This window comes from Corvus moneduloides, chromosome 4, assembly GCF_009650955.1.
Source record: "Corvus moneduloides isolate bCorMon1 chromosome 4, bCorMon1.pri, whole genome shotgun sequence".
Lineage (NCBI taxonomy): Eukaryota > Metazoa > Chordata > Aves > Passeriformes > Corvidae > Corvus > Corvus moneduloides.
The window spans coordinates 28032605-28057894 of NC_045479.1; the positions used below are offsets into that span (position 1 = coordinate 28032605).

At 37.9% G+C, this 25290-nt stretch overlaps 1 protein-coding gene across 8 annotated transcripts in view; it reads left to right on the forward strand.

Annotated features, from left to right (window-relative positions):
• ANKS1B (ankyrin repeat and sterile alpha motif domain containing 1B) overlaps positions 1-25290 on the forward strand; it is a 416591-nt gene that overhangs the window by 225212 nt on the left and 166089 nt on the right. For all 8 annotated transcript variants that reach the window (XM_032107198.1, XM_032107196.1, XM_032107200.1 and 5 more), the window contains exon 15: positions 347-453. In XM_032107198.1, coding sequence (XP_031963089.1) covers positions 347-453 — 107 coding nt within the window. The remainder of the gene's footprint in view (positions 1-346; positions 454-25290) is intronic.

Consider the following 25290-nt stretch of genomic DNA (forward strand, 5'->3'; position numbering starts at 1 on the left):
CCAACAATCACATATAACGGAGAACAGCTTAGCTGACAGCTTGATATGCTTTTTTTTTTTTTTCCCCCCCCCTACTGTATGACGTACTGGTCTGTAGTAAAGATTAATAACCAGGAAATGTAGAGCTGCGATCAGATCTTGCGTTATATACTGCCCTGAAAACTATGTTTTACTTCTGACTTTTCTGCTTGCTGAAAACATTAATCTGTCAAGCTGGCGGGCTCGTTTGATACCAACTTTTCCAGGAACACGATGTGGCAATGCCACCTCTCAGCCCAGGACTACCGCTATTATCCAGTGGATGGTTATTCGTTGCTTAAACGCCTCCCTCTTCACCCTCCTACAGGACCCCGATGCCCTGTCCAGACAGTGGGACAATGGTTGGAAAATATTGGGCTACCTCAGTATGAAAACCACTTGCTGGCTAATGGATTTGACAATGTTCAATTTATGGTAAGAAACCTTCCGTGCATAGCTGTGTATATACACTGTAGCTGCCTTTTTTGTCTGTCTCTTACGTGCTCATAAAAACCTTAGAGCTATTCTGCATTGCACTAAGATCTGTTTCATGTTTCACTTTCCTATGTAGCTGAATTAATATATGAACTGTCTTTTTATAACTTCCAGACTGTACACATTACAAAATAGTCTAGCCTGAAATTTGGTAAAATAAAAACTGAATATTAAGGTTCTTTCTCTCCCTCATTAATCTTCTGATTAAAGAAGAAAAATGCACAGTTCTTTTAATCCATTGCAGGATTTTCATAGTATCAAAAAGCTGCAAACATCCCTTTCTGCAGTGCATCACATTCTTACTTTTATTTCAGCATTAACTTGTAATGATAATTAAAGAACATGCAATGCCATTCTTGCCTTGAGAGGTATTTTAATAACAGAAAATTATTTAATGAAGTGTGTTCTCTCTGCAAGTAATTCTGGATGTCTCGATTAAATATTTTTGCATCTTAGATAATCAGGCTATGGGATTCACTTGTTGAAACTTATGCCCTGGGAGAAAAAGTAATGAATTCCTATTAATTGTTCCATTTTCATATTTTAGCTCTAGGCATTTATCAGGAATATTTGAATGAAATGAAATTTTAGTTAGTTCAGGATTTACAGTATCACCATGTGGTGTAAAGTAACAGACCTGTCATGCACAAACTTTCCATTGAAATGAATATTGACACTAAAGAGAGAAGCTTACTTGGAAGGCTGTTATATAATCACTTTTCTACCCGCTTCAGTATTCCTCTTACTTGAGCCTCTTCCAAAAATCCTGACTGCATTTCTTAAAAAGTGTCAGGGCTTAAAACATACTTTAAAATATATTTTAAGTATCCGTGTATACCTGGGAACACATCTAACTTTTTATAACTTGTATCTGGCATATAAAAAACAGAAGTGAAATGGCATGAATATTACGACTATAAAATCATCACCTGAGTTGTGTTCTTCCTCTTTAAATTATTTTGCCAACATCATTACCTGCCTTTGGGCTACTGATCAAAAAATTAAGGCGCATATCTCTGCCATTTACACATTATAATAGTGTAGAGGTTTCTTGCTGTTTTTACATGGCTGCCATGTGATCATTTGCTTAGATCAGTAAAAATCATTGTAATCTATACCTTTAAATATTCTTTAAAACAAAGCTGTGCTGTCAGCCCAGCAATATGGGGAAGAAAAAAAGAAAAAAAAAAGTGTGTTTCTTGCTGCAGTTTCCCAAAATGCTACATATTCTTATATATGTTGTAATATTGTAGCCTTAGTTACATAAGTAGGTGATCATTTGGTCTTAAAGAGGTTACAAAAGGAAATTGTTCACAAGAGGCTGTAGGAGGCATAACAAATGCAAAGGGGTACACCTACCACATGTAAATTAGGAGCACCAGAGAAGTAAAATAAACTGCCCTGGAGGGCTTTTCAGTCATACCCTGGCTCTGGAGGGGCCTGAACCATGTTCTCAAAGAATTTCTAAGACTTTCCTACATCTCTTATTACTGTAATTATGTAAACATACAAATTACATACAAGATTTTATTATGCTGTATACAAATCAAACTTTTAATGTATCAGGCGGATTAAGTTTTGCCTGCATACTTCTGTTAGCCAGTGTTTTCTGGTCCTTTTAAGCCTTTTCTGATATATTACAGATAAAACACATAATTACTCTTCATATTGGCTGGGGTAGCATGCGTATGGGAATGGAGTATTAGACTCATGAATCCAATAACAAAAAAAGAGCTGGGAAATTGTATAGTAATAAAAAAATGTATAATTTCAGTAGTTTTATAATTTTCAATGTATTGATTTCACTGTTCATCATGCTTTTGCATATTTCAGTTTTTGTCTGTACCAGAAATTGAATATTTCCTAAATTTTATTGGAAATAAAACATCGATTTCTTTTTATATCACTCCTTTGAATACATTAGCATTATGTAAGAAAAGCGTCTCTTGAAAAATTTAAATGAGTGTTTTTAAAGCTATTTTTCCTCCTAGCCAAAATGTTAAAGGGAAAATGAAACTTAGAAAGTATATAGGAAAATGAGAGAAGAAACACCTGCTATGCTAAGAGAAAAATTCCGATTATTCCAAACTTAGTATGTTGTAGCCTTCCTTAATAAGACAGAACAGCTTTACCTTTATTACAGTGGTTTACATATTAAACTTGAGTTTAAAATCTTATTAACTTAAATGTTTCAGATAGGTTAGCTACTTTACATCGAAGAAATGTAATAGTTCAATGCACTAAAAATCAGTTAAGACATATTTCTTATTCATTCTGTACTATATTCCTGCTTTTGTTTTTCTGGAAGCACATTCTGACCTGCATTTATTCATTCTGTTGCCTAAGCAACAACCATCACACTCCTATTAAGTATGATTTAGTAGTACAGGTCTTACTAGCTGTTCAGAACAGAAGAGGGAATATCACAATGTTATAATTAATGTCCATGGAATAGCATACATCTGAGAAAAAATAGATCCTATATATACTACTCTCAACAGCAAAATTCTATTAATTAAATTAGCATTTTAATAAAAAGGTGGTTTTCTGATAAAAAGATTTCATGGTTAATCATTCATTAGATCGTGGAAATTAACTCCTTGTGTTTAGTCTCCCTTGGGCATTAGGAAAGTTATTCGCTAGACTGTAGTTAGAATTAGGAAGATTTGTTTATCTTACCTGCAGTATGTGGACTTTATAGGAAGAAACAGCTGTATTCCTATTAACTTTACAGTATAAATATTTTTCAGTACTTTATCAATATGTATGTTTTAAAAAGACATTGAAACATAGTATTAAAAAAATTAGTGTTTTTTCATGAAATACTTTATTTCTACTTGCAGCGTGTTTGCGCACATAGCAAGTGCATTTCCTACCCACTGTCAGTGTCCTGCAGGAGTGACATTTCCATCATATTCAGTAGGCCCCGGGCAGACTCAGTCCCAAGACTTGGCTTGCGTGTGCTTGTAGTAGTATGACACTTGAATATGTATATGGATATGCAATCATCATTAACTTTGATCATTTGTTGTGTAATAGGCTGCAGTGTCCTTCAGATGTAAAAATGTGTAGTGACTTTGTGCAGATACTCTATATTTGAAGATGCAGATGATACTGCAGTTTCTTAATGTGAAGGCTCTTTTGCAGGTAAACCAATTCCAAAGTGCAAGAAAACAATTAGATCAGTCATAAATCACAGTATATGAATGAGATATAAACAATAACAAAACTTATGAATCTTTTTGATGCGTAGGTGCAATGGATATCCCTGGGACAAGCTGTAATTTTATGCAGACTTGCAGGCCTACATCACTTAGTATGCTGAGAAAAGAAAAAAAAGTTGACTTGCAGAGAAACAGATGTAAATATATAAATATGCAAGGTCACTAAAAGCTCTCATGCAGCTTTCTACAACTGTGAAACTTCATCAAAGACTCCATTCTGGATTCACAGAGATAAAAACAGTTCAATCAAATCACTGCCCAGTGGGGACTAGTTCTGATTAAGGACTGCATATGACTATCTATTTGTAGATTGTCCTAATAATTTAAGATATTCTGAAGTTTTAACGCTTACAATTGCAGTTTGATGAAAAAAAAGTCTCTTAAAAAGATCTATAAAGCACATTATGACAGAAACAGGGACCAGCATTCAAAATGAGTTAACAGAAAAATACGAAGCATTTTATCATATCTTTGGCATTCTAAAGTACTCTTCGCTGTCAACAGTTAATATTTGCATTAGATCCTAGGCTTTCATTCCTTTAAAAAGACATGCATCTCTACCCCTCCAAGTACTTCTGTGGCTTCCATTGCCTAATGATCTAAGTATTGCATAAGTGGTTTGGGTTTTTTTTTTAAAATCTCTCTTTTTCACTGTTGGGAAACTGAGGCATGGAGTGACTGCAGGGTGGGATTTAAAACTCTTATACATTTGATGTAAGAGGCACTAATTCTCAAAATACCTACTAACAGAATGTTTAACAGATCAAGTCAGTTGCTTAAATATAGGTGTCTAGTACCAATTGAAATACCATAGGGAATCCAGGAGATCTAGACAAGGCTGACAGATATTGCTGAGGACCAGAGACAGCCAGACCCTTCATGATTAGCAGCTCAAGTTCAGCTCCTCAGACAGCTGTAGAGTCCTGATGCTTAGGCAGCTGAAACAAATCTTAAATTACACAGAGTAACGTCTAGAAACTGAATATAGCTGTCTTGAGTTTCCATTTATTTGCATATGCATTTCTTTACCTTCTAATAATCTTCTGTATTTGTATTCATCTTGTGAACTTACCTGCAAAAGTATTTACCTGGTTTCTCACTGCAAGGCATGGTCTAACTTCTCAGTTCCCCTTTGCTGACTGCTGTGGATATAGTTTTGAGTTATGTTTTGGCTTTTCTTTCTCCCTTCCTCTCTGTCTCTTTCTTCATTTCTTTCATTTTGTTACTAGCTCTGGAGGTTGATTCGGTGAAGTTTATCTGGAGACTCTTTTCTCTCACGTGTCATTCCTGGGATTTGCTCCTCTGGAATACACAGTAATGCTTCTTGCCTTTAATCTCTCTTGAGATTAAATATAGAGGACAGAAGCAATTTTATTTCCTTAGAGAGAAATGCACCTTTAAGAAAAATCTCTAAGTGCATTGGCTCCATGTCCTGCAGTTGCGGAGACCACCAGATCTTTTGACCAAAGATACAGATATTGGTGATTTGAGTTATATGAAAGCTAAAAAAGAGTCTGTCAGTCTGCCAGCACCTTTCTTAAATTAACTATGTGGCAGATGATGAAAAAGAGGCCAATTTTTGACAAGGGTTCTAGTCTGCAGTGACTTCAGTGACTTCTGGAAGCCAACTCCTAACATGCAGATCAACCTCTGCAGCATCCAGGCTATGAGCTCTCCAGGCCCATAATGGCTACCACTGGTACTCACCAGGGTACTCAAGCATCATCTGGACCCTAAGAAGATTTACAAGGCATTGTCTGTGTGTAGTTTACCCAGAAATTAAGGCAACCTTAAAACTGGCTGTTGATAAGTTGGTAATATACAGCAAGCCATACTTCTGGCAGAGTAGAAGGAATATAAGTCCCAGTGATGCTGGAATAAGCTGTGGTTTAAGATTTACTATACATCTGATAAAATCTTAGAATATATGCCTAGAACCATGAGTTTCAGTCCCCTCACCTGGACCTCACCCTCACAACCAGGATTTGCTTTTAGTTTCAGGGCAGATCTACAGAACTTAACACTAAAATTGTGGAGCTCCTCTCAGTACCAGTGTAGCCTTGGCTTTTCGCATGAGTAAAGTGACTTTGTCATTCTGGTGTCTTCTGAGTCTTCCTCTCCTTCACCTCAGTAACCTTTGCACCTGTGGGTCTTGATGGCAGGCCACCTTTTCCCTCAGCCCGAAAAGAACGGGGCAGATTTTAAGTTCAAATATAGACAATTACATGTCTATTTACAGGTCAGTAGGACTCAGTTCAGTTGCCCTCATATTTAAGTTGAGATGTCTGAGACATCTGTGTAGGCTTGGACTTTATGGTACAGGATATATAAAATAACCATACCTGTCTGGAGCTTCAGTCAGATTCCAAGCAACATACATTTGCAGCATCTCAGATGACTCTAAATTCATTTCTGTGGGTGACTAAGTGAAGCACCTAATCAGACATTAAAGCCAATGGAGCATAGAATGCAATTTAGCTGGGTGGCTGAATAACTATTTGGGTAGTTATTTGAGGATAAATTAAAGTAGATTCATCTGATCAGCTGAACCACTGCCTGGGCTGTATCGATGGTTTTGTACTAGATCTCCTGAAGCTATAATGTAGACACAAAAGTTTTGATGGTTCAGTTTGGGCTAGAATCCATACAGGGTTCACTGAAAACAAAACACAAAGTATTTTTATCAGAGCTTTTTCTCCTCCCTCAGAACATTCAGCCCTGGGGCTTCAAGGTCTTCTTTTTCATCCTAGTAGGAATTCTTACTATAGAAACTGCAAATTAGAGCTCAGGTGGGTGCCAGAGCTGAAGATTGTGCCTGTCATCCTGCAACAGCAGTGGGTCTAACATATAATCCCATTCCACATGCTCCTGTTAATGTCTCTGTCATGGTATTCCTCAAGCTAGTCAAGAGAGAGAAGAGCTTATTAATGTACTACCCAGTATTGCATGTGTAAATAATAGCTTACACTGTCTTTCTCTCTTGAGGTGTCTGGCGAGTCTGCATCATCCTGTGTGAGTGCATGCAGAAATGGAGAGGCAGTGCTCATTCCCCAGTGGAAAGGGAATTTAGAGGAATCTGCTTCATGTTTATATATCTATATATGGAATGTGTGTGTGTGAAAAACATAGCACTGAAGGCTGAGGACTGGTCCTGCACTGGACAGAGGACTTTATGAAAATTTTGGCAGTAATGATTGCCTGACAGAGAGATGAAGTTTTTGTGTATTTCACTTGAGTGGTTGATTCATAAGGAACACACCTCCAAACGGACTGTCGGCTTCAGTAAGACATCCTGGATATGGTGAATCCCTTGAGAGTCAGAGGGAGTATGTTTTCTTCTAAACCTGTCTCAGCAATTGTATCTTGAAGGTATAATCAGGGATGGGTCCATCTGCCTGTATGCTAAGTTCTGCTAAGTTAACCTTTAGGTGAGGGTTTCTCTGGTTGTTCTAGAATATTTGGCCATCTTCATTTAAGTGTTGTTCCACACAAGGTTGTACCTACAAGGCAGAGAGGACTTTGGGCTGCACTCCTGGTCAACAATCCAGGTACCAGTATCTTGAGTGGAATGTCCTTGCACTCACCTCTGCCATTCACGTTAGTGACATTTGGTGCATATGTGCTACTTTGCTAAGCTCAGACTTAGAGAAAAGAGCTTGTCCAAGGTACACAGCAATGTATTGGGCTCAGTCCTACCCTCCTGTCCTCTGTTTTTGAACACAGTGCCAAAGGAATTCCACGGGCTTTTTTTCTTTCTCTTGGACCCAGTTTTAAAGGCACAGAAAGGCACAGATTCATGTCCGGGCATAGAGCAGGCGATAGGGGATACACATCATAAAGTCACCCCAAGACACCTCCCTAGGAACAAAGAGCCAAATCCAGATACTGAAAGCCATTGCATGTACAGTCACCACTAACAGTGAAACCATTTCATGGTACATATCTGTGAGTACGATATGTGGGGACGGGAATTAGTCCCATCTGTTCTAACAATATGTTATATGTTAATGTTAAACAGCGTGTTTAAGCTAAAAGCCTGCCTAGTGCAGAGAGTGGCCTCATTTTGATGTACAAACACTGATGAGCTGTATTTTGAGACTACATATTGGAGGAATTGGCTATTGGCACTAAATGCAATTTTATGAGAAACTAGTAGCAAGTATTTCATCTGAAATTTAGTTTGATAAAGTGGATGAAAACTCTAATAATCAGAATGAAGCATGATGTTTTAATAACTTCTAGAATAACAGGTTTAATGCTAGTAAAATGATCTTGCTCTGTATTTATTTAAGGCCAAAACCTTCCAGCTGATTTTGTTGACCAAAAAGAACAATGGTCAAACTTCAAGAATTAGAAATGTTTGTGTATAGAGTGATATGTATGATGCTGTTCTCAATAACTGATGAAAGTTATAGAAAACCTGACAAGATACAAAAGTCATTAAAAGTAACAGAAAATTTAAGATTAAGAAAAGCAAAAAATCAACGAGGTTTTATTCTTCAGAGTGAAAAACTGAAGATTCACAGGACAATCAGTTTTTAGTTCTATTTACAGTTTTAAAACTAATGTCCTGTATGTAATAAGAAGTTACAGTTTATTCTTAGTTATTCCATATGGGAATAATTTTTAATTAAATTAAGAAAAAAACCCAAACAGAATGAAAGAAATTCTCAAAGCAACATAGTATATAGTTGTGTATATTACTTCTTTAGAACAGCATTGTCCAACAAGAAGCAATTAAATGGACTCTGGAACATTAGATCAATTAATTTCAAACAATGACAGACTTCCCTGACTAAGTTAAAGGACAGAGCAGTACAGAGTGGCTTGATTACAGATAATGGCATGGTGGGACTCTGAAGGAGTTTTCAGGCAAAGATTAATGAGTACAAACATAACTGGAAATACATGATTCTCGAGCATGTTATCCTTTTCGAAGGAAGACAGGATGATATAAGAAAAGCTGAGGCAGTTATAAGTATTAATGCTGATCAGAAAATAGAAACAATCTAAAAAGAATAATAAATAATAAAAATACAAAAAGGAAAAATAATTAGGGGAGAAAATGCTATGTTATTAACTATGTGACTAGAATATATTCAGAGAAGTTTTTATCAACATGCTATAGCTAAAAGGACTATTAAGAAAGTTACAACCACTGTTGGAATCTGATAAAATGCATTTTTGTTTTAGCATAAAGAACAAAATATAATAATTAGTCAAGTATAGTGTTAATGAAGACCACTGAGAAATTGGAGGAAGAGAAAGAGTGAGAGTAATCATACTGCAAACAGACAAAAGAATACTTGGTTAATTAGAATAGCTGAATCATCTAGGTTAGGTGATGTTTGATGAAGAGTTTTAAGAAACTGAAGAGAAAATACCAAATCCTTTAGCAATCATTTTCGAGAACTTCTGGAGAGTGAATAAATTATTAGAGGACAACTAAAATATAAATGTAGTACCAATATGTATGTCAGATCACAGGATTCTTCCTCAGTACAGATTTCCAATCTCCTGAGCTGTTTGTTTTCAACCATTCACCATACAACCTTTGCCTAAATCAAGAGGGAGATGTATGGTGGTGTTATTGGCAATAGATAGTTACTGTCATTACGGGTCATTAGTACTGACTCTGGTGGAGAGAAAATGGGGAAGTAGACAGAGTGCTGCAATGGGATGTAATGGGAAGAGAATAAAGCTAAATGAAGTAACTCAGCAGCTGGGAGATGAACCATTTAAAGGAAACCAGTAAAGAAACAGTTGTACTGTACAACATACTGTGCCCCCCATCATTTAGATGAGAAATTTTTTTCCGTCAAAAGTAACTAGAATTTCAACAAGGGAGACAAGCTTAATTTTGCTAGTAAAACTACAGCTACCTTTTAAAAGCTGGTTTAGAATGATGTACCAGAATTGCCATGCAAGCAAGCCATTCCTGGTACAGCGTTTGCCTGACTGCTTCTAAATTTCCTGGATATCTACATTTCCTGTCCTTCAGTTCGGAAATCTTTTGTTTTGCCACGTGTCGGTGATTTTTTTCCTTCTCCTGTATGCCATGCCCATATATTGTTTATGGTGCCAACACCCCAGCAACTGTTTTGACCTTGGCAATGACAAAAGCGGTGACACCCATGTAGCCTTATCACCATGCTGTGTATTTTGTCTGTTCACACACACACACGCTCATGTTTGTGCATACACCTATTACACAAAAAGGTAATTCATTATAGTGAAATATTCTACATGCTCAGAAATAAAGAACTGCAGAGTTACAGTACCTGGGTGACCTCAGTTCACCCCTCAGATTCATGTGCTTTATGATAGAGTCTTCAGTCACTGGTTTCTTTACTAATTTTTTTCCCTCAAAATTCCTTTCTCACTAAGTGTACTGAGATTTGAGTATGCACAGGCACATATTTCAAAGAACTAGCAGTTAATAAAAACCCTGTTTTTATTTTTCTAATGCTGCATTGCTTAAATTTTACAACCTTAGCCCAACAGTCATTTAAAACAATAATTAAACACCTAAACTGCCTTCTTTTCTCGTTCAGCAGTGATGTACACTTGCGTAGTGTTGTTTATCTGGAACATTAGAAAAAAATACCTATATATCTGAGGATGCTTTTCATTTGCATTTTAGTAACTGGGTTGTAAAGAGTTAGAAAAGATAAAATTGTAATACTTCAGATTATGACTTTAGAAAATTGAAAATTAGTATATTCAGAAACACTTTTGTCACAATTTTTCAGAAGCTGAGAACTGTGCATCAGAAGTCACCTCCAAAAACTTTGCCTGTGTTGCACATGGTTCTAAGCACAAATTCAGTTATAAGAAATTTTGGTATTCTTGACTTTATATGGGACAAAAGATACATTCTTCAATCTCCTGCAAGTAAGGTAAAGGCCCAGTGTAGACAAAGCAAGCTGCTGTTGTCTAAACTACGATTTTATTCCACATGTGCACAATTGATCAAATTAACAGAAAGCTTTTGTTCATTGAAAATACAAGGTCACACAATGAAATTCACACCTGGTCTCTGGTCTTGTTCTTAGCCCACTCCTGATTGAAATATATTTTCAGTAAAGCAAGAAATACAAATGCTACTTTAATCCCGAAATCATTTACTTCTGTAGTCTTTAAAACACTACATTAAACATTTCAAATGTTTTATTCACCATGGAACACGTTCTATTCTGTATCTTTTGCTGTCCCTCATCAAACCCCAATTATTGTGCACATGGGATAAAATCTCCGTGCAGCAATACACTATATTTGTTTTAGACTGGCTAGTACTGATGAAACTGAGGGTATATACACTTGTTGCCTTGACTTAACTGAAACCTCATATTTCAGATGTTTATTACTCTTATTTTATGCAGTATTTTATGGAATTAATGGAAATTGAACGCCTTAATAACATTATTGATGGGAACAACAATGGGTTAAATTTGTAAGATGTACCATACCTTCTCTAGATTTGTGTTGAATGTCTTTGATTAGGTAATAATTATTTGAATTTTTTTGATCCAAAAGGTGGCAGCTTTGAAATATAAAAGCCAAAGTAATTGCCCAGGTGACAGAAGTTGAGAGATAATGTTACTGTGAATAGAAATGCTAAACAGTAAAAACTGGAATACCATGAATAAAAATACAATGGATAAATACCTATCAAATGACCTTCCAATATAAATATCAAATGGTATTTTCTCAGAATGCCTAGTTAGCAGCCAAAAATTAGCAAATAGTTGCCCCTCTGTGTGCAATCTCCCTTGGCAATCTGAAAGAAGGGGAAAAAGTCTGCATGTTATTCACTAGTATCTTACAGCTTACACTAAGAAAAAGTATGTTATTTGTTGCAGCTGGTTACAGCTCTTAAATCTCTGAAATGATTGATAGCTTCTGTTCTTCAGTAGCCACACTATTTACCAGCTTTTTCACTTCCTGAGGTTTGCTCTCTCCAAAGAGCTCCCCTTTTAATCACATAGAAAGGCCACTTCTTGAGGAAAGTTAAGATGGCGTTTAAAAAGAAATGGCAGTTCTTAGCTGCTATGCTGCATTAGGATAAAAGATTGCCCAACTGAGTTGGTTTTTAGCCTTGATCCATTTTTAAATATAGTATGAATATTATAGCCCTGTTAGCTTCTCTGAACTCCCTAGGCATCCCTCTTGTTGCCAGAAAGGAATTACAAATTGACAATGCAAGTTATTGTATTTTGTTTTCCATCTCCCTTGGAATTTGGAAATGTGTCTATTCTGTCCATGAGCTTTTTATTTCCTGACATTCTGATATTTTAAGTACTTGTTTTACTGCCTATAGAAATAGTAGATCTTCACTTTCTGTTTGAAAAAATAACTTTATGCAGCAAGAGTGGAATATTACACCAAAGAATCAACATACCAACAAATCTATTCTTAGTAATATCATGCTTTTTGTCAGAAAATTCTGCTCTTTCTGCTTGTGTGGTTGATTTCCCTCTATCTCCTAACTCTGCTTTAAGTATATGCATTTTTAAAAAGCATTCTGATTTCCCTCTTTCTTCAAAAATAAAAAATGGCGTCTTGGGGGAAAAGAGAATAAAGAAAACACTTGCTAGCACATGCAGAAGCAGCCTGGTCCATGGAGAATCCATAGGACAATATATCTAAAGGTCTTCTCTGAGTTTGGCTTTTGATTTGGATTATGAGTTTGGGGAAAATGCCTCTCTGTTCCCTTATCTGGCTAAGGGAAATTACGTAACTTTGCTGGCCTACATATATGAAATCAAGAGAGGATCCTGGGATAGACATATCTGTGTATTTTGAGCTATCTTGTGGACAATTATCTGCTTGTGTCTAACCTTTGATATCCAGATTTCTAAGTACCTGTAGTTGGGAAGAACACTTTCTCAGGAGGGAGTCAGAGGTAGCCAGATTACCTGAAGAATCTCACTGAGTACTGTCAGTTAAGTTCCGAATTAAGTCAGTGACAAGGATTGGACTTAAGCTCAAAATAGTGCAGAATAACAAAACAAGTACTTAATAGTTAATTTAATAATTAAGCAAAATGAATCAGAAACCTTTTTCTGTGTAGGAGCTACCTAAATGTAATTTATCATTATTTTAGTCTTTAAGTCATGCATTTTATTCCATAAACCAAACTCATGGCAGAAACGGTTTCTTAACACTCCTCTTGTCTTCCCTGGACCTGCCTGAGTGCCACCCTTCCTTTCTTTTTATTTATGAGGTTCTCTGTGTCTGACCCTTTCCCCTTGTTTGGTTTGTGAGATCTCTCTCTGCCTCACCATTCCTGCAGGCTGGACTCTTCTTGTGCTGCCCATGTCCTCCTTTTCTCCCTTTGCTCTTTCTCAAGTAGAAATTACCATATGTCTTTTCTTTGGTTTCCAAATCAAAGGAGGGAGGGAAGGAAGGAGACGAAAAAAGTTGGAATAACAGAAAACAGAGGGGTACATGTCTGCTTCACATCCATGTTCTTTTACTGACTTAAAACATCTTAACTTGATTTGAAAAGCAGTGGGACATTTAACTGGATGGTTTTCACAGTGATGTTCTTGTCACTCACTCCTTAAACCCAGCAGAGCTGGTGCTGAGTGAAAACTGACTTCCTTGTCTAGGCTTAAGATGACTTCGTGCAGAGAGTTGGCCATGCTTTGCAGCATGCTTTGTAGTTCCATGTTACTCAGATTTTTCCATTTTCCAGGGTATCTCAGGCTTCTGATTTACCTGGACTGCTACCTACAAATTGTGACAAAGTTGTCAGATAAAACTCTTGCACTCAAAATCCTTTAATACACATGTGGAAGGGAAGGAGCAGATTTTGATTTGCTGAAGTGTGAATGCTCACAGCTAAAATTGAATGTAACTACAGTTGTCCCTTGAATACATATGTAGATAGATACCAAGTATGTACTGAAATGGAAGAAAGCAATCCCTGAATTTAGGCATTGAGAACTAATATATTGTATTTTTTTTTAATTCTAGCCCGAATTTGTTCTACTTTAATTCTTTATCTGTATAATGGGTATTAAAATGCCACCTTGCTTTGGTGGAGTCTTATAAAATACATTAATTCGTTGTTCGGAGCTGTCTAATATTATTTCAATGAATGTCTAAAAAAAGTCTGAAGAAAGTGAGTCATTCTTACTGGTGAGGTCTTCAATGGGAAACTATATATAAGACATGGACCCACACAGAGAATGATAAATGCTAAAAAAAGAAATACCAGCTGCCTTGTTTTCCAAGTACCATCCCATCCTCCTGTACTGAATTCTTTGATTATTCAGAAATATAATTATACCGTGTGTTTGGTGCCATGTGGGATATGGAACCCGGGGCGAAGGGTGGTTAGCCAGTGTTGAACAATCTGCAGTCTGGTATTTAGTAGCTTCGTGACATTCCTATAATGTATAGTGGGGATTATTAACTCTTATTTTGTCTGGTTTATTCTTTGCAATGACTTTTCCTTTTTTCCTGAAATCTAGAAATTATATCAAGTGAAGTCACAGTCTCCCACAATCTTGTCTCACTAAATCAGGAGCACACAGTTGTATTGTCCAATTTGTTGGTAGCACTGGTCTGTTTGGACCAAATATCAGAGGCATAAGGGACAAGGGAAACTCACAGGTATTCACCAAACTATTAGGAGCAGTTTTTTATTGCAAAGAAAAGTTAAATTAGACAGAGCTAGCTCATGGAGCAATGTGTGACTATTTAGTCAGGAAAACACTTGTCTTTAATTAGGATAGGAGGAGGCCCCAAAGGATCCCTAAATGTTAATTGTCAAATGCAGTATCCTTGTATAGAAAGGGATTGGTGGAAACACTCGTCACAATAGCATCAGGAAGAAGGGTGCCACACAAGGTGGACTGGATTGCATGAAGGTTTCCTTGTGACTGAGGGAATTAAGTACTAGAGTGCCAGATTCATGGACTTTGGCAGTAGATATCCCAACACCTTGAAAATCAGCTGTGTAGCAACATTGCAAAATCCTTCCATAGTGTTTTGCAACTGAATTACTCTGTGTACAGTTAATACTACCCAAAGAGTGTATCAAGGTGTCCTCTCATACAAAATACCTCTCACATGAATTCAGATTTTTAAGAAAATGCAGTAGGTCATGAGAAGAATAATGAGCCCCTTGGACAAAAAGCAGAATCAGTTTATATAGAAGACTCTTGAAGACAAATACTGGTTGCTAGTCAGGATGGAGAGTTCAGAGGGCTATATCAAAGTGTTAGGACTGTGTATGAGACCAATATGTGATTTTAGGTTTCACAGACAGTACTTGCTTTGGCTGAACACAAGTTAGATAGTTCATTTCTCTGAACAAGCTTCTTCAAATGGATGGATTTTTTTTCCCCTTATATTCACTGGTAATAAGAGATTATGCTTGCCATTATATATGCAACTAATTTATGGACTGGTGTAAAAATGACATCTTGTGTGAGCATTTGTATCTTCTAACTACTCAGGTATAGGTAGAAAACACAGAACTGTGGTAGTCTTATTACTGCTTTTGTGTTGTATCTGAGGTAAACAATTCAAGAACATTTGCAAAAGAGTGAAAATGTGTAAATAAAGGAGAGAATGTGTACAGAATGAAAGGTCACAGTATTGGAACTATTTCTTAATAAATTATGTGGACTGGGAATAAGTTGCAGAGGGAAAAGAAACAGATATGAAGGAAAAAAAGGAACAGAAAGTAGACAATTTGCTATCTGACTTACACAACCAGAAATCTGATTTTGAATTTGTTTATTTTTTGGATGTGCTTGTTTATTTTTATGTTTTGGAATTACAAATGTTATTGTTCCGTGGCAAGGTACTTAAAATTCGTGGGCAAACTATTTTGAAGCCTGTGATAGTTAATATTTTATATGAGATCCAGTCAACAGCTACAAAGTGGTAGCCATTGTTTTTTTATAGGTTCTGGGTGACGGTTGCTGCATTATCCATGATGTAGCTAGACCATGCTACATGAAATGTTACTGTTTAATATTAGAAATATGTTGTCAGGCATTGAAAAAGGACTATTAAGAAATGTAGTGAATTGCTCCAGAGTGCACTTCTTACATATCAGTGGCTACCTAGTTGTTTTCCAAAATGGAGCCTTTACAGTTTAGATAAAGTTAGCATAAATGGGATGTATTTCTCTCATTCTTTGAGCTCATTCATCAAGTGGAACGGGATTTTGAGCAACATGAAAATTGTCCCTGTGTGTGACAGGAACTAGACGATCTTTGAAGATTCCTTCTGACCCAAACCAGTCAGTGATTATGACTCTGTAGAATCATTTAGTTTGGAAAAGACTCTTAAGATCATCAGGTGCAAGCATTACCCCAGCACTTCCAAGTCCACTGCTAAATGATGTTCCTGAGTGCCACATCCACATGTCTTCTAAATACCTCCAGGGGTTGTGACTCAACCACTTCCTTGGGCACTTTGTTCCAGTACTTGACCAACCTTTCAATGAAGTAATTTTTCCTCATATACAATCTAAACCTCCCCTGGTGCAAGTGAGGCCATTTCCTCTTGTCCTGTTGCTTGTAACATAGGAGACTGACTGCCACCTGGCTACAGCCTCCTTTCCAGTAATTGTAGAGAGCAATAAGATCCCCCCTGAGCAACCTTTTCTCCAAGCTAAACAACCCCAGCTCCCTCAGCTGCTCCTCACCAGACTTGTGCTTCAGACCCTTTCCCAGCTCCATTGCCCTTCTCTGCATACACTCCAGCACCTCAATGTCTTTCTTGTAGTGAAGGGCCTAAAACTGAACACAGGATTTGAGGTATGGCCTCACCAGTGCCAAGTATAGGGCTTGATGCTAAATATCCTTTCTTCCATGATCTCTACAAGTTTGGGTCTGCTTTCATAACACAGTTTTGAAGGGCATGCTTTTGCTTCTATTCTTGTGGATTATATCTTCCCAAAGTTAATTTGTAAGAAAGATAGTCCAGGGTTTCTGTCATCTCTGCAATGCATAAAAAAAAAAAAAAAAAAAAAAGAGAGCTTTGCAGCGCAGACATGTTTTGCTGCAGTCTAGAAAAAGCATGGTAAATCAGTTTCCTCCAAATGCTAAAGAGCTGCTGAATCTCATGTATCCATTCAAATTTATGGTAGACTTGTATTTAGGAAAATCAGGTCTTCTGCCTGCTGTATATATACATACATATACATACATACATATATATATGTACATATATATGTGTGTGTGTGTATATATATATATATCACTCAGTCTCTGGTGTAGCTAAATGCCCATGTGCTTAACTTTAAATTAGCCCGAAGATGAGAGTGAAAAAAAAAATATATAAGGTAAATTATTGATATATTTTCCTTTTCTGGGCAGTTTTGGCATCTAGCAGAAACACTGAACCAATGAGTTAGGGAGACCTTTGCTCTCATCTAATATGGTCATACTGATGCTTCTGAACTGCAGCCTCAATTCAGATTTCCTGCAATGTTTCTGAGGAGCAGGGTCTGCTTGGTGCTGAATGTAGGCTTCATGGTGCAAACCAGTCATTCCTGAAGTCACTGCATGGGAAGTGAAGCACATCCTAAGGTGATGCTGCGTGATGTCCATACATGATGCACAGGATGACCAGTGGAACGGTGATCAATCCTCCTTTGTGGGAATATTGACATGCCTGTCCCAAATGGTTACTGGAGAACAATAGCACTGTGTAGTGACACAAAGTGCATGGGATTGCATCACAGCAATCCGCTGGTTGCCGTGGTGACGGGAGTGGGCCCGCAAAGCCAGCCTCCTGGCTGCTGAGTTGGAAGGGATAAGGAAAAACACAGCCCACTTCCCATGTGAAATGAATTACAAGAACAAGCAAAGGAAGAAAAGAAAAATGTCAACCCTTAATCAAATGTTCTCTTATTTTTAGAAAGGGATTGAAGAAAATGGAGACCATCTCCGCTTACCTCTTGGGCCTCAGGGATTTGGCTAGTAATATCTCTGTACATACTGTGTAAATAAATGACAGAGGTTTGTATAAGAAAAATCATATGTAAAAGGTATCTGTGTGCAGTGGGAGATGACAAAACCTTATTCAATCCTGCTATCTTTTGTGCTTGCTCTAGCAAACAAAATCTGTTAGAATATGTTAAAATGATTCTCAATATAACAACTATATTTGGCAGGGACTCTAAATACACTAATTTTTAGCTAGAGGAAGGTAATATATTGCAGTTTCTTGTTATCTTACAATGTCTCTTACCTTTTACCTTTGCTGCACGGCTGCATATCAAAAGCAGCATGGTGGACTGTAAAATACATTTAAACATAATAAATCAGTGGTGCATAGAAAGCACCATTCATTTTCCAGTATTTCTCATTTTGGGGAGCTGCTTCATATTTTATTATAGTTAGTAATATTAAACAAACCAGCAGTTTCAGTCAACCTAACAACCTCCAGTTACTAGCACCTACATCCTGAAAATGATTCGGGTACCTGAATGTTAGGCAGTGCCTTCATTTTGCAGCACATGGAGTGGACTAAAAAAACAGCCAAGTGAGGCCTCTAAAACCATAATAAAAACACAAGTGAGTTGCAGGGATTTGTGAGCATCATGATGTTTGACTGTAGAATTCCTGTTTCTGGGAGCAGGATGTCTACAACTGAATTAGGCAAAGAAGACCCTGCATAACTTAACAGGAAGAGAAAGGCAAGTAGAAAAAGGGTTTGCAATGCTAAGCAGAGGAAGCCAGTGAGATGCTCCAAAGCAGGAGTTATATCTGAAAGTTGTGCCTCCCTTTGCCTCCCTGCATTAGACACTGTTTGGAGGCCGGATTTCCTGTCCTGCTCCCTGGATCTTGACATGCAAGTCAACCCTTTGGATAAGGACATCTGGTTCATTGTTTTCTTTCAAATTGAAACACAAGCATGAGCCTGTAGCTTAGAAGTTAGGGTACTTGGATGAAAGAAAGTAATGAATTTTTAGCTTTTTTTTCCTGCTTATTTTTTGTCAGTCGCTAGATATAAACTAGAAACATTTCTAGAAACAGCAGAAGAAGATCGATTTGCCACAACCAGCTGTCACTGGTCTAAAGGATAATATTTCTTTCTGGCGTACTGACTAAATCTCACAGCAATTTAATTTCAACAGGACCAATGAACAACTCCTCCTCAACCGCAGAGTGCTCTTTCCTAACAGTTGATGCATAGTTTCCTCTGTTTTTAGGAAATTTGAGTATGAGAAAGACAGGTAAAACTGATCTCCCACCTTCTGCATGAATCCTCTAACAGGTCGGCTGTGCTATGAGAAAGAAAGGTAAAGCCATTCTTCCTCCTTTCGACACATTTTAAGAAAGAGCAGAAGCCAGTTCATGTCGTGCTCCTGTTTCTGCCCTGGGCACACTTTGAGACTTCCTACCAGATCACGCTCTGATGACATTTTAGAGGAGGGCCTACTTTCTAGACTCACACAAAGGACTGACGCGGTTTCCTAGCTGCTCTGTCTGCTCAGAACAGAGAGCTTGAATACCAGACAGCCCAAATGTAAAGCCACAAGTGTGAGCAGGGCTCAGTTGCAGGCAGGAGGTGAACAAGTGCTTGAAGATGTCAGTCATAACTTCAGGGCGTTAAGTGTGTGAAACGTATTTTACGTATGTTCTTGGGCATGTTTTCCTTGTTGCTATTTGACAGGCCCCTTCTGGGAATAACCTATTTTTAAGATGTGGATCCTGCCCAGAATTTTAGAATCTTTGACTTTGCATTTTGTGCTCTCTGGGGTGATTTTGGTGGCTCACATTTTAAAAAAAACATTATATTACGGTTGATAAAAATATGGAGAAGGAAATACTTGTGTAGGACAGTCTAAGAGGTGAACTGAGTTTTTACATTTCATAGAATCGTAGAATTATAAAATAGGTTGGGTTGGAAGGGACCTTAAAGATCATATAGTTCTTCTCCAGAAGAGGAGGGGCTGAACAACCCTAACTCTCTCAGCCTGCTTTAATAGAAGAGGTATTCCAGCCCTGTGATCATATTCAAGGCCCTCCTCTGGACTAGAGATCCATGTCCTTCTTATGCTGAGGGCTCCAGAGCTGGATGCAACACTCCAGGTGGGCTCTCACGACAGCAGAGTAGAGGGGCAGAATCACCTCCCTTGACTTGCTGGCCACAATTCTTTTGATGCAGCCCAGGATATGGTTGGCTTTCTGGGCCGTGAGTGTACATTGCCAGGTCATGTCAACCAAACCCTTCTCCTCAGGGCTGCTCTCAATCCATTCTCTGCCCATGCTGTATTTGTGCTTGGGATTTCCCTGACCCACGTTCAGGGCCTTGCCCTTGGCCTTGTTGAACTTCCTGAGGTTCACATGGGCCCACCTCTCAAGCCTGTCTTGGTCCCTCTGGATGGCATCCCTTACCTCTGTATTGACTGTTGTTGACAAACTTGCTGAGGGTACGCTCAATCCTACTGTCCATGGTGCTGACAAAGATCTTGAACACTGCCAGTCCCAGCACCAGTCCCTGAGGACACCACTCATCCCTACTCTCTACTCGGACATTGAGCCATTAACCACAACTCTTTGAATGCAATTATCCAGCTAATTCTTTACCCGGCAAGAGGCATATCTGTCAAGTCCATGTCTCAGTTTAGAGACAAGGATGTTGTGTGGGACAGTTTCAAATGCTTTGCACAATCCAGGTAGAGAACATCAGTTGTCCCTCCCTTATCCACCAGTGCTGTAACCACACTGCAGAAGGCCACCAAAATTGTCAGGCACGGTTTGCTCTTAGTGAAGGCATGTTGGCTGGCAGCAATCACCACCTAATTTTATTACAAAAGGTACTTTGTTATTTGATTATCATCTCCTTATTTGTTACAATACCACCAGTGTTAGCTGGTTAAAACTCCGTATTACATGCAGAGTAGGTATTCAACGTATTTGTTATGTCTGAAAATACCATCTTTGCCCCTTCCTGCACTCCACAGCTTTACACACTTACTGGGGAAAGGAATATTTTTCTGAGAATTTATAAGTCTGTTAATTAGCTCACAGTAATATTGATTTTTAAAGTGGGTCCTTTGAGAAATTTAGCATCTAAGCTAAGCAGCATTTATAGCGAGTAATCTGAATAATGGTACAATATAGACCCTCTGGAATTTTCGTTACTCAAATGAAGTGAAATTATCTTCACAATATACATTCAAGACATTAAGATGTAATTTAGGTATGTATTAGTAATTATATTATTGAATTGTTATGACTAAATAGGTAGACAGAGTTGGGTCCACAGCATTAGCAATTAAGTGGGCCTAGTGTGACATCAGAGGTAATTTTTTCAATTGCCACCTTATCTGTGCAGCTAATTTGCATGTTACAATTGTGTTGGTTGTAATGAATCAGTGCTACATGGAGGAGGGATAAAAATAGCAGAAATTCTTCCTACAAGGATCCTTGTCCCAGCTATCTGTATTGTTTAGTTACCACTACACTTTAATTAACTATTCCTGTTGTGTGAAATGTATGTGACTATATGCTCATTTGAATGTCAATATTTGAAAAGCTTTTGATGGCACTGGTTGCTTCAGGTTCATTTCTGGAAGAGCTGAATGTGAACTAGAAAGAGATCTTTAAAACTTAAGTTTTCAGGCCTCAGGTCTGCTGGGACTCCTTTTTGAACTGGTCCTGCTTACACCACCACTTTTAATGCAGGTTGCAAATTTGTACACAGAAGTGCTATGATCCCACCCTTATCTATGAGTGAAATGGCCTTTTTTTTAGTTAACATTTCAGCAGTACTTTGTATTACTTCCTGATTAAATGACACTAACATGGAAAACTCTCTTCCAGTTTTCTCTAGTTTTGTGGGTTTTTTAATTGCTAAGAAACTCATAAATGTAAAGACTGACAATAGAGCAAGGTGAGGATTGAGAATGAGCATCAGTAGTTGTACAGCAAATTAATTTTGGAAGAATGTTATCAAATTATTATTTTGCAACCTGCCTGGTCCTTTCTTCCTAACATATTTTATAATCAATCTCTTTCTCCCAAGACAAAATTCTGTGCTTCTGCAGGGGATTTTTCTAACAAAACCTTGTTGGGCTTTTAGATGAAATAATGTCTGCAGTATCTTCAGGAATCTGATAAATCTTTCTGACCTGAAAGTACAAGTTGGGCATTTAACTCAGTAATCATTCTTACAGATCTTGTTTTCATGTTAACAGTGGAAATACTAGTGAGAGGCAACCTTTTCACTTATAATGAAGCTTGCTAAATTCTGGTCATCTGCCAGTTCTTGTTTAGAAATTAAACATGTGACACATTGCCTGAAATTTTTGCACTAATAAGAAGCAATGCTCATTACTGAAAGTTACATTTCTCTAGTCCTTTCTTGCAAGTTTCTAAGAAATAAGTTCTTTTACCTTGTGGAAAAACTGTGTTGTGTCAAAAAAAACCTTTTGGCATGTGCTTTAGATTAGGAAAAAGAAAAGTCTTAGTTATTCAGTGTGTTCCTTATTACATTGTGAGATGTCTTTAATTTGTTCCTAGTCAGAGGACAGTTTAGATGTCCACTGTATCAAGGGGATGCAGTTTGGAAGGATATTAGGGTTAGGTGGGTGAGAAACAAAGCAATTCAAATTGAGGAGGCTGGTTTAAGTGAGCAGTTGAGGACGTGCTTTGTAACAATCCTTATTCCCATTGGTACTAGATACATGCTCCCTTCCTCACCAGTTATGCATTTGGGATGGTAGAAAGTAAGAAGGAATAGAGATCTTTGGTGCTGTTGATCTCAGTTTTCTGTCTCTGACTTCAGTCTACAACCATGTGTAATGGAAGAACATTCCCGTCTGCTCCTGCCCTGCTCCTACCTCTCTTATCTGAGTGACAGGAATGATGGTATTCTTGGATACTCCAGCTAAGTGTACAGCCCAGCAGATTTTCTTTTCTATGCCAGGTCATATTTCCAGCAGCCCTATAAGCCGAAGTATGAGGCCTTTTGCACAACTCCACTGAAATTCCCCAGCTGTGCTCCCGCAGTGCCGGGTCTCAGTCCATCAGGGTGAGACTCAGTGCAGTACACTTTGGTACAGACATTGACAAGGCACTTCAAACACCCACCAGACCTTGTTTTTCATACATATACACCGTGATCCCACCCACTGCTGCATGCTAGATGCCACCTGGACCAGCTCCTCAGAGTCCCTTCTGATCTCATTATGTTGATGGTGCCACAGATTACTACATGGATGGCTGGGAGGGGGCAAAGGAGAGTGTAAAGTGCTCCCTGCACACTGGGAGTGATGCAAGCACCACTGCTGCCCCATCAACCCGGTACTTACCTCAGAAGTCATCCTTCTGTTAGCCACACCAATCCTGTTCTTTGTCAAACCAGTTTCCAGTATATCAGAAGCATAAAATGTTACCAGAAGTTGTTGCTACCTCCAGTAGCACTTTGTATCTCCAGCTGACCTTGGTCTCAATAGTGGCTGCGCAGCAAATGACTTCAGCTCAGTCTGTTGAGCAGCAGCTCTTACACAACTTTAGGTACCAGATTTGCTACTTTTCTTCCTCTGCTGACACAGATGAACACTGAAAGAACTGGTTAAGTTTGCATTGTCAACCTAAAGGCAAACCCCCCCCCAAATCTTCTATTTCTAATGTAACAGTCTTTTTCCTTTGCAGGGGAGAAAGAAAGCTTTAAATGCAAAATCAATTTGTTCTCTTTTTTTCAGTCAGTTGTTTTGTTTCCCACAGCTCATCTCTTCCAGCTTCAGTGGTTGAATTTTCAGATAAGTCTAGTGATATATCCGCCAGCTATTTTAAAGCTTCTGTACCATTTTACTTAGGCGACAGAACCAGACATTAGAATTTTTCGTGATAATTCTCCAGCACAGAAAATATGCAAAGGAAGATTAAAAACATAGGTACAAAAGGAAGAATGGGAAACACACAGTCATGCCTGCCATTCTAATTAATATGTTCTTCAATCACCATATTTTATTATCTTCAGAGACAAATCTTCAGAGGTCTTTTGTTCCTGCAGGAGGTAGAATGCGTATGGGTCCTGAGGTGTAATCCAGAATTTTTGGGAAAGACTGTATTTAGGTGGAGAATGCCAGAGGTGATTTTGTATTGAACAACCCAAATAAATGCCAGTGACATCTTTATCTCATAAGATATCATTATGCATTTTATTCTGAACTTATTTATAGGAACTATCTCAGAATTTTGCAAAATTTCTGGGTTTTTAAAATTATGTTGTTTTTCATATGCCTCCAGTCTCCCACATGCAGAGTCTTTTTTCCTTCGTTCTTGAGCCCAGCTGTTCTGTGAAACTGCTGCCTTCTTGCTCAGGGGATTGGCTTCCTGTGTGCACTTACAGGGGAAAAGCTGATGATCCTGGGAGTCATGCAGAACCACAAGTCTGAGGGGTGGAGGGTTTCAGATACACTCTTTCCTAACTAGAATTTCAGAATCAGCATCTTTCTAGTTCATAAGAGTATTTTGCATTACTAATACAGGAATTTCAACACTGTAAGCTGAAGTGAATGAGATCTGAATCTGTCCTTGTATAAGCAATTCTGGTGTATTCTTATGGCTTTAATTCCAATAAGTTTTCCTTCCAACTAAGTTTTCCTATAGACTTAAGAAACTACAATATCACAAAGTCTCTTATGTTTTCATTGCAGAAAGCATAATAAGCTCAGTAAAGGTTGTTGTCCCATATTTTCTGTTATAAGAACCTGTTTTGTATGTAAGCATATAAAAGTTAAATCTTTGGACTAAAATTCTCTAGGTGTCTAGGATAATTTCTTTTTGGTGAATATTTCTGCTAATGTAGCTCAACTATTTTTAAGGATGAAATAATGTGACAAGACAGTCTTGCATTCATATTCATTTTAATTACATTTACCGTGTCATCTCTGTAAAGTTAATTGAGGTTACATTTGGCCCAGCATATAATAGATGGAAGCTAAGAGCAGGGAGAGAATTTTTCCCCTTGTATCTTCTCTGCTGCAGAAGGAAGTTAGGTTTTCTTCACTCTCAGTGTAGGAGCCTATGGAAGGAGACTGGAGGAGCACAAGAGGAATAATCAGGTAAAAAAAAAATCAGGGATTAGGATTAAGTGGGGCAATGTGAGCAGATACTAGGGAGATAGGACTGTGGGGGAAAGACTGTTTCTTTCTCTTCACAGGTATTTCTGCAAAGCAAACAGCAGCTCTCTGCTACTATGAGTTTATTCCTCTATGCTAAGCAATAGTGGATTATACTAAGTATTTAAGTTTTCCTGGTTTGCTCTTGTGGAAAGATGAAAAGTTGTTTTAGCTCCATGGCAGAAGACAATAAAATCAGTTTTGCAGGAGGGATGAATGTCTGCTACTGTTGACATTTAATGTTGACACAGCAAAAGCTCTAAAATCTGGGCACATTGAAAGACAAGGTTGTTGCCTTAATAAACTGGGAACAAGGAGGCAACATGAACTTCAGGCTTTCCTGAGTTTTAAATATTTGCATTTGTAACCTTGACATACTTTTAAAAAATACATTAAGTAATAATAAGGAAAAAAACAGTAGCAAATAATTAATAAAACAAT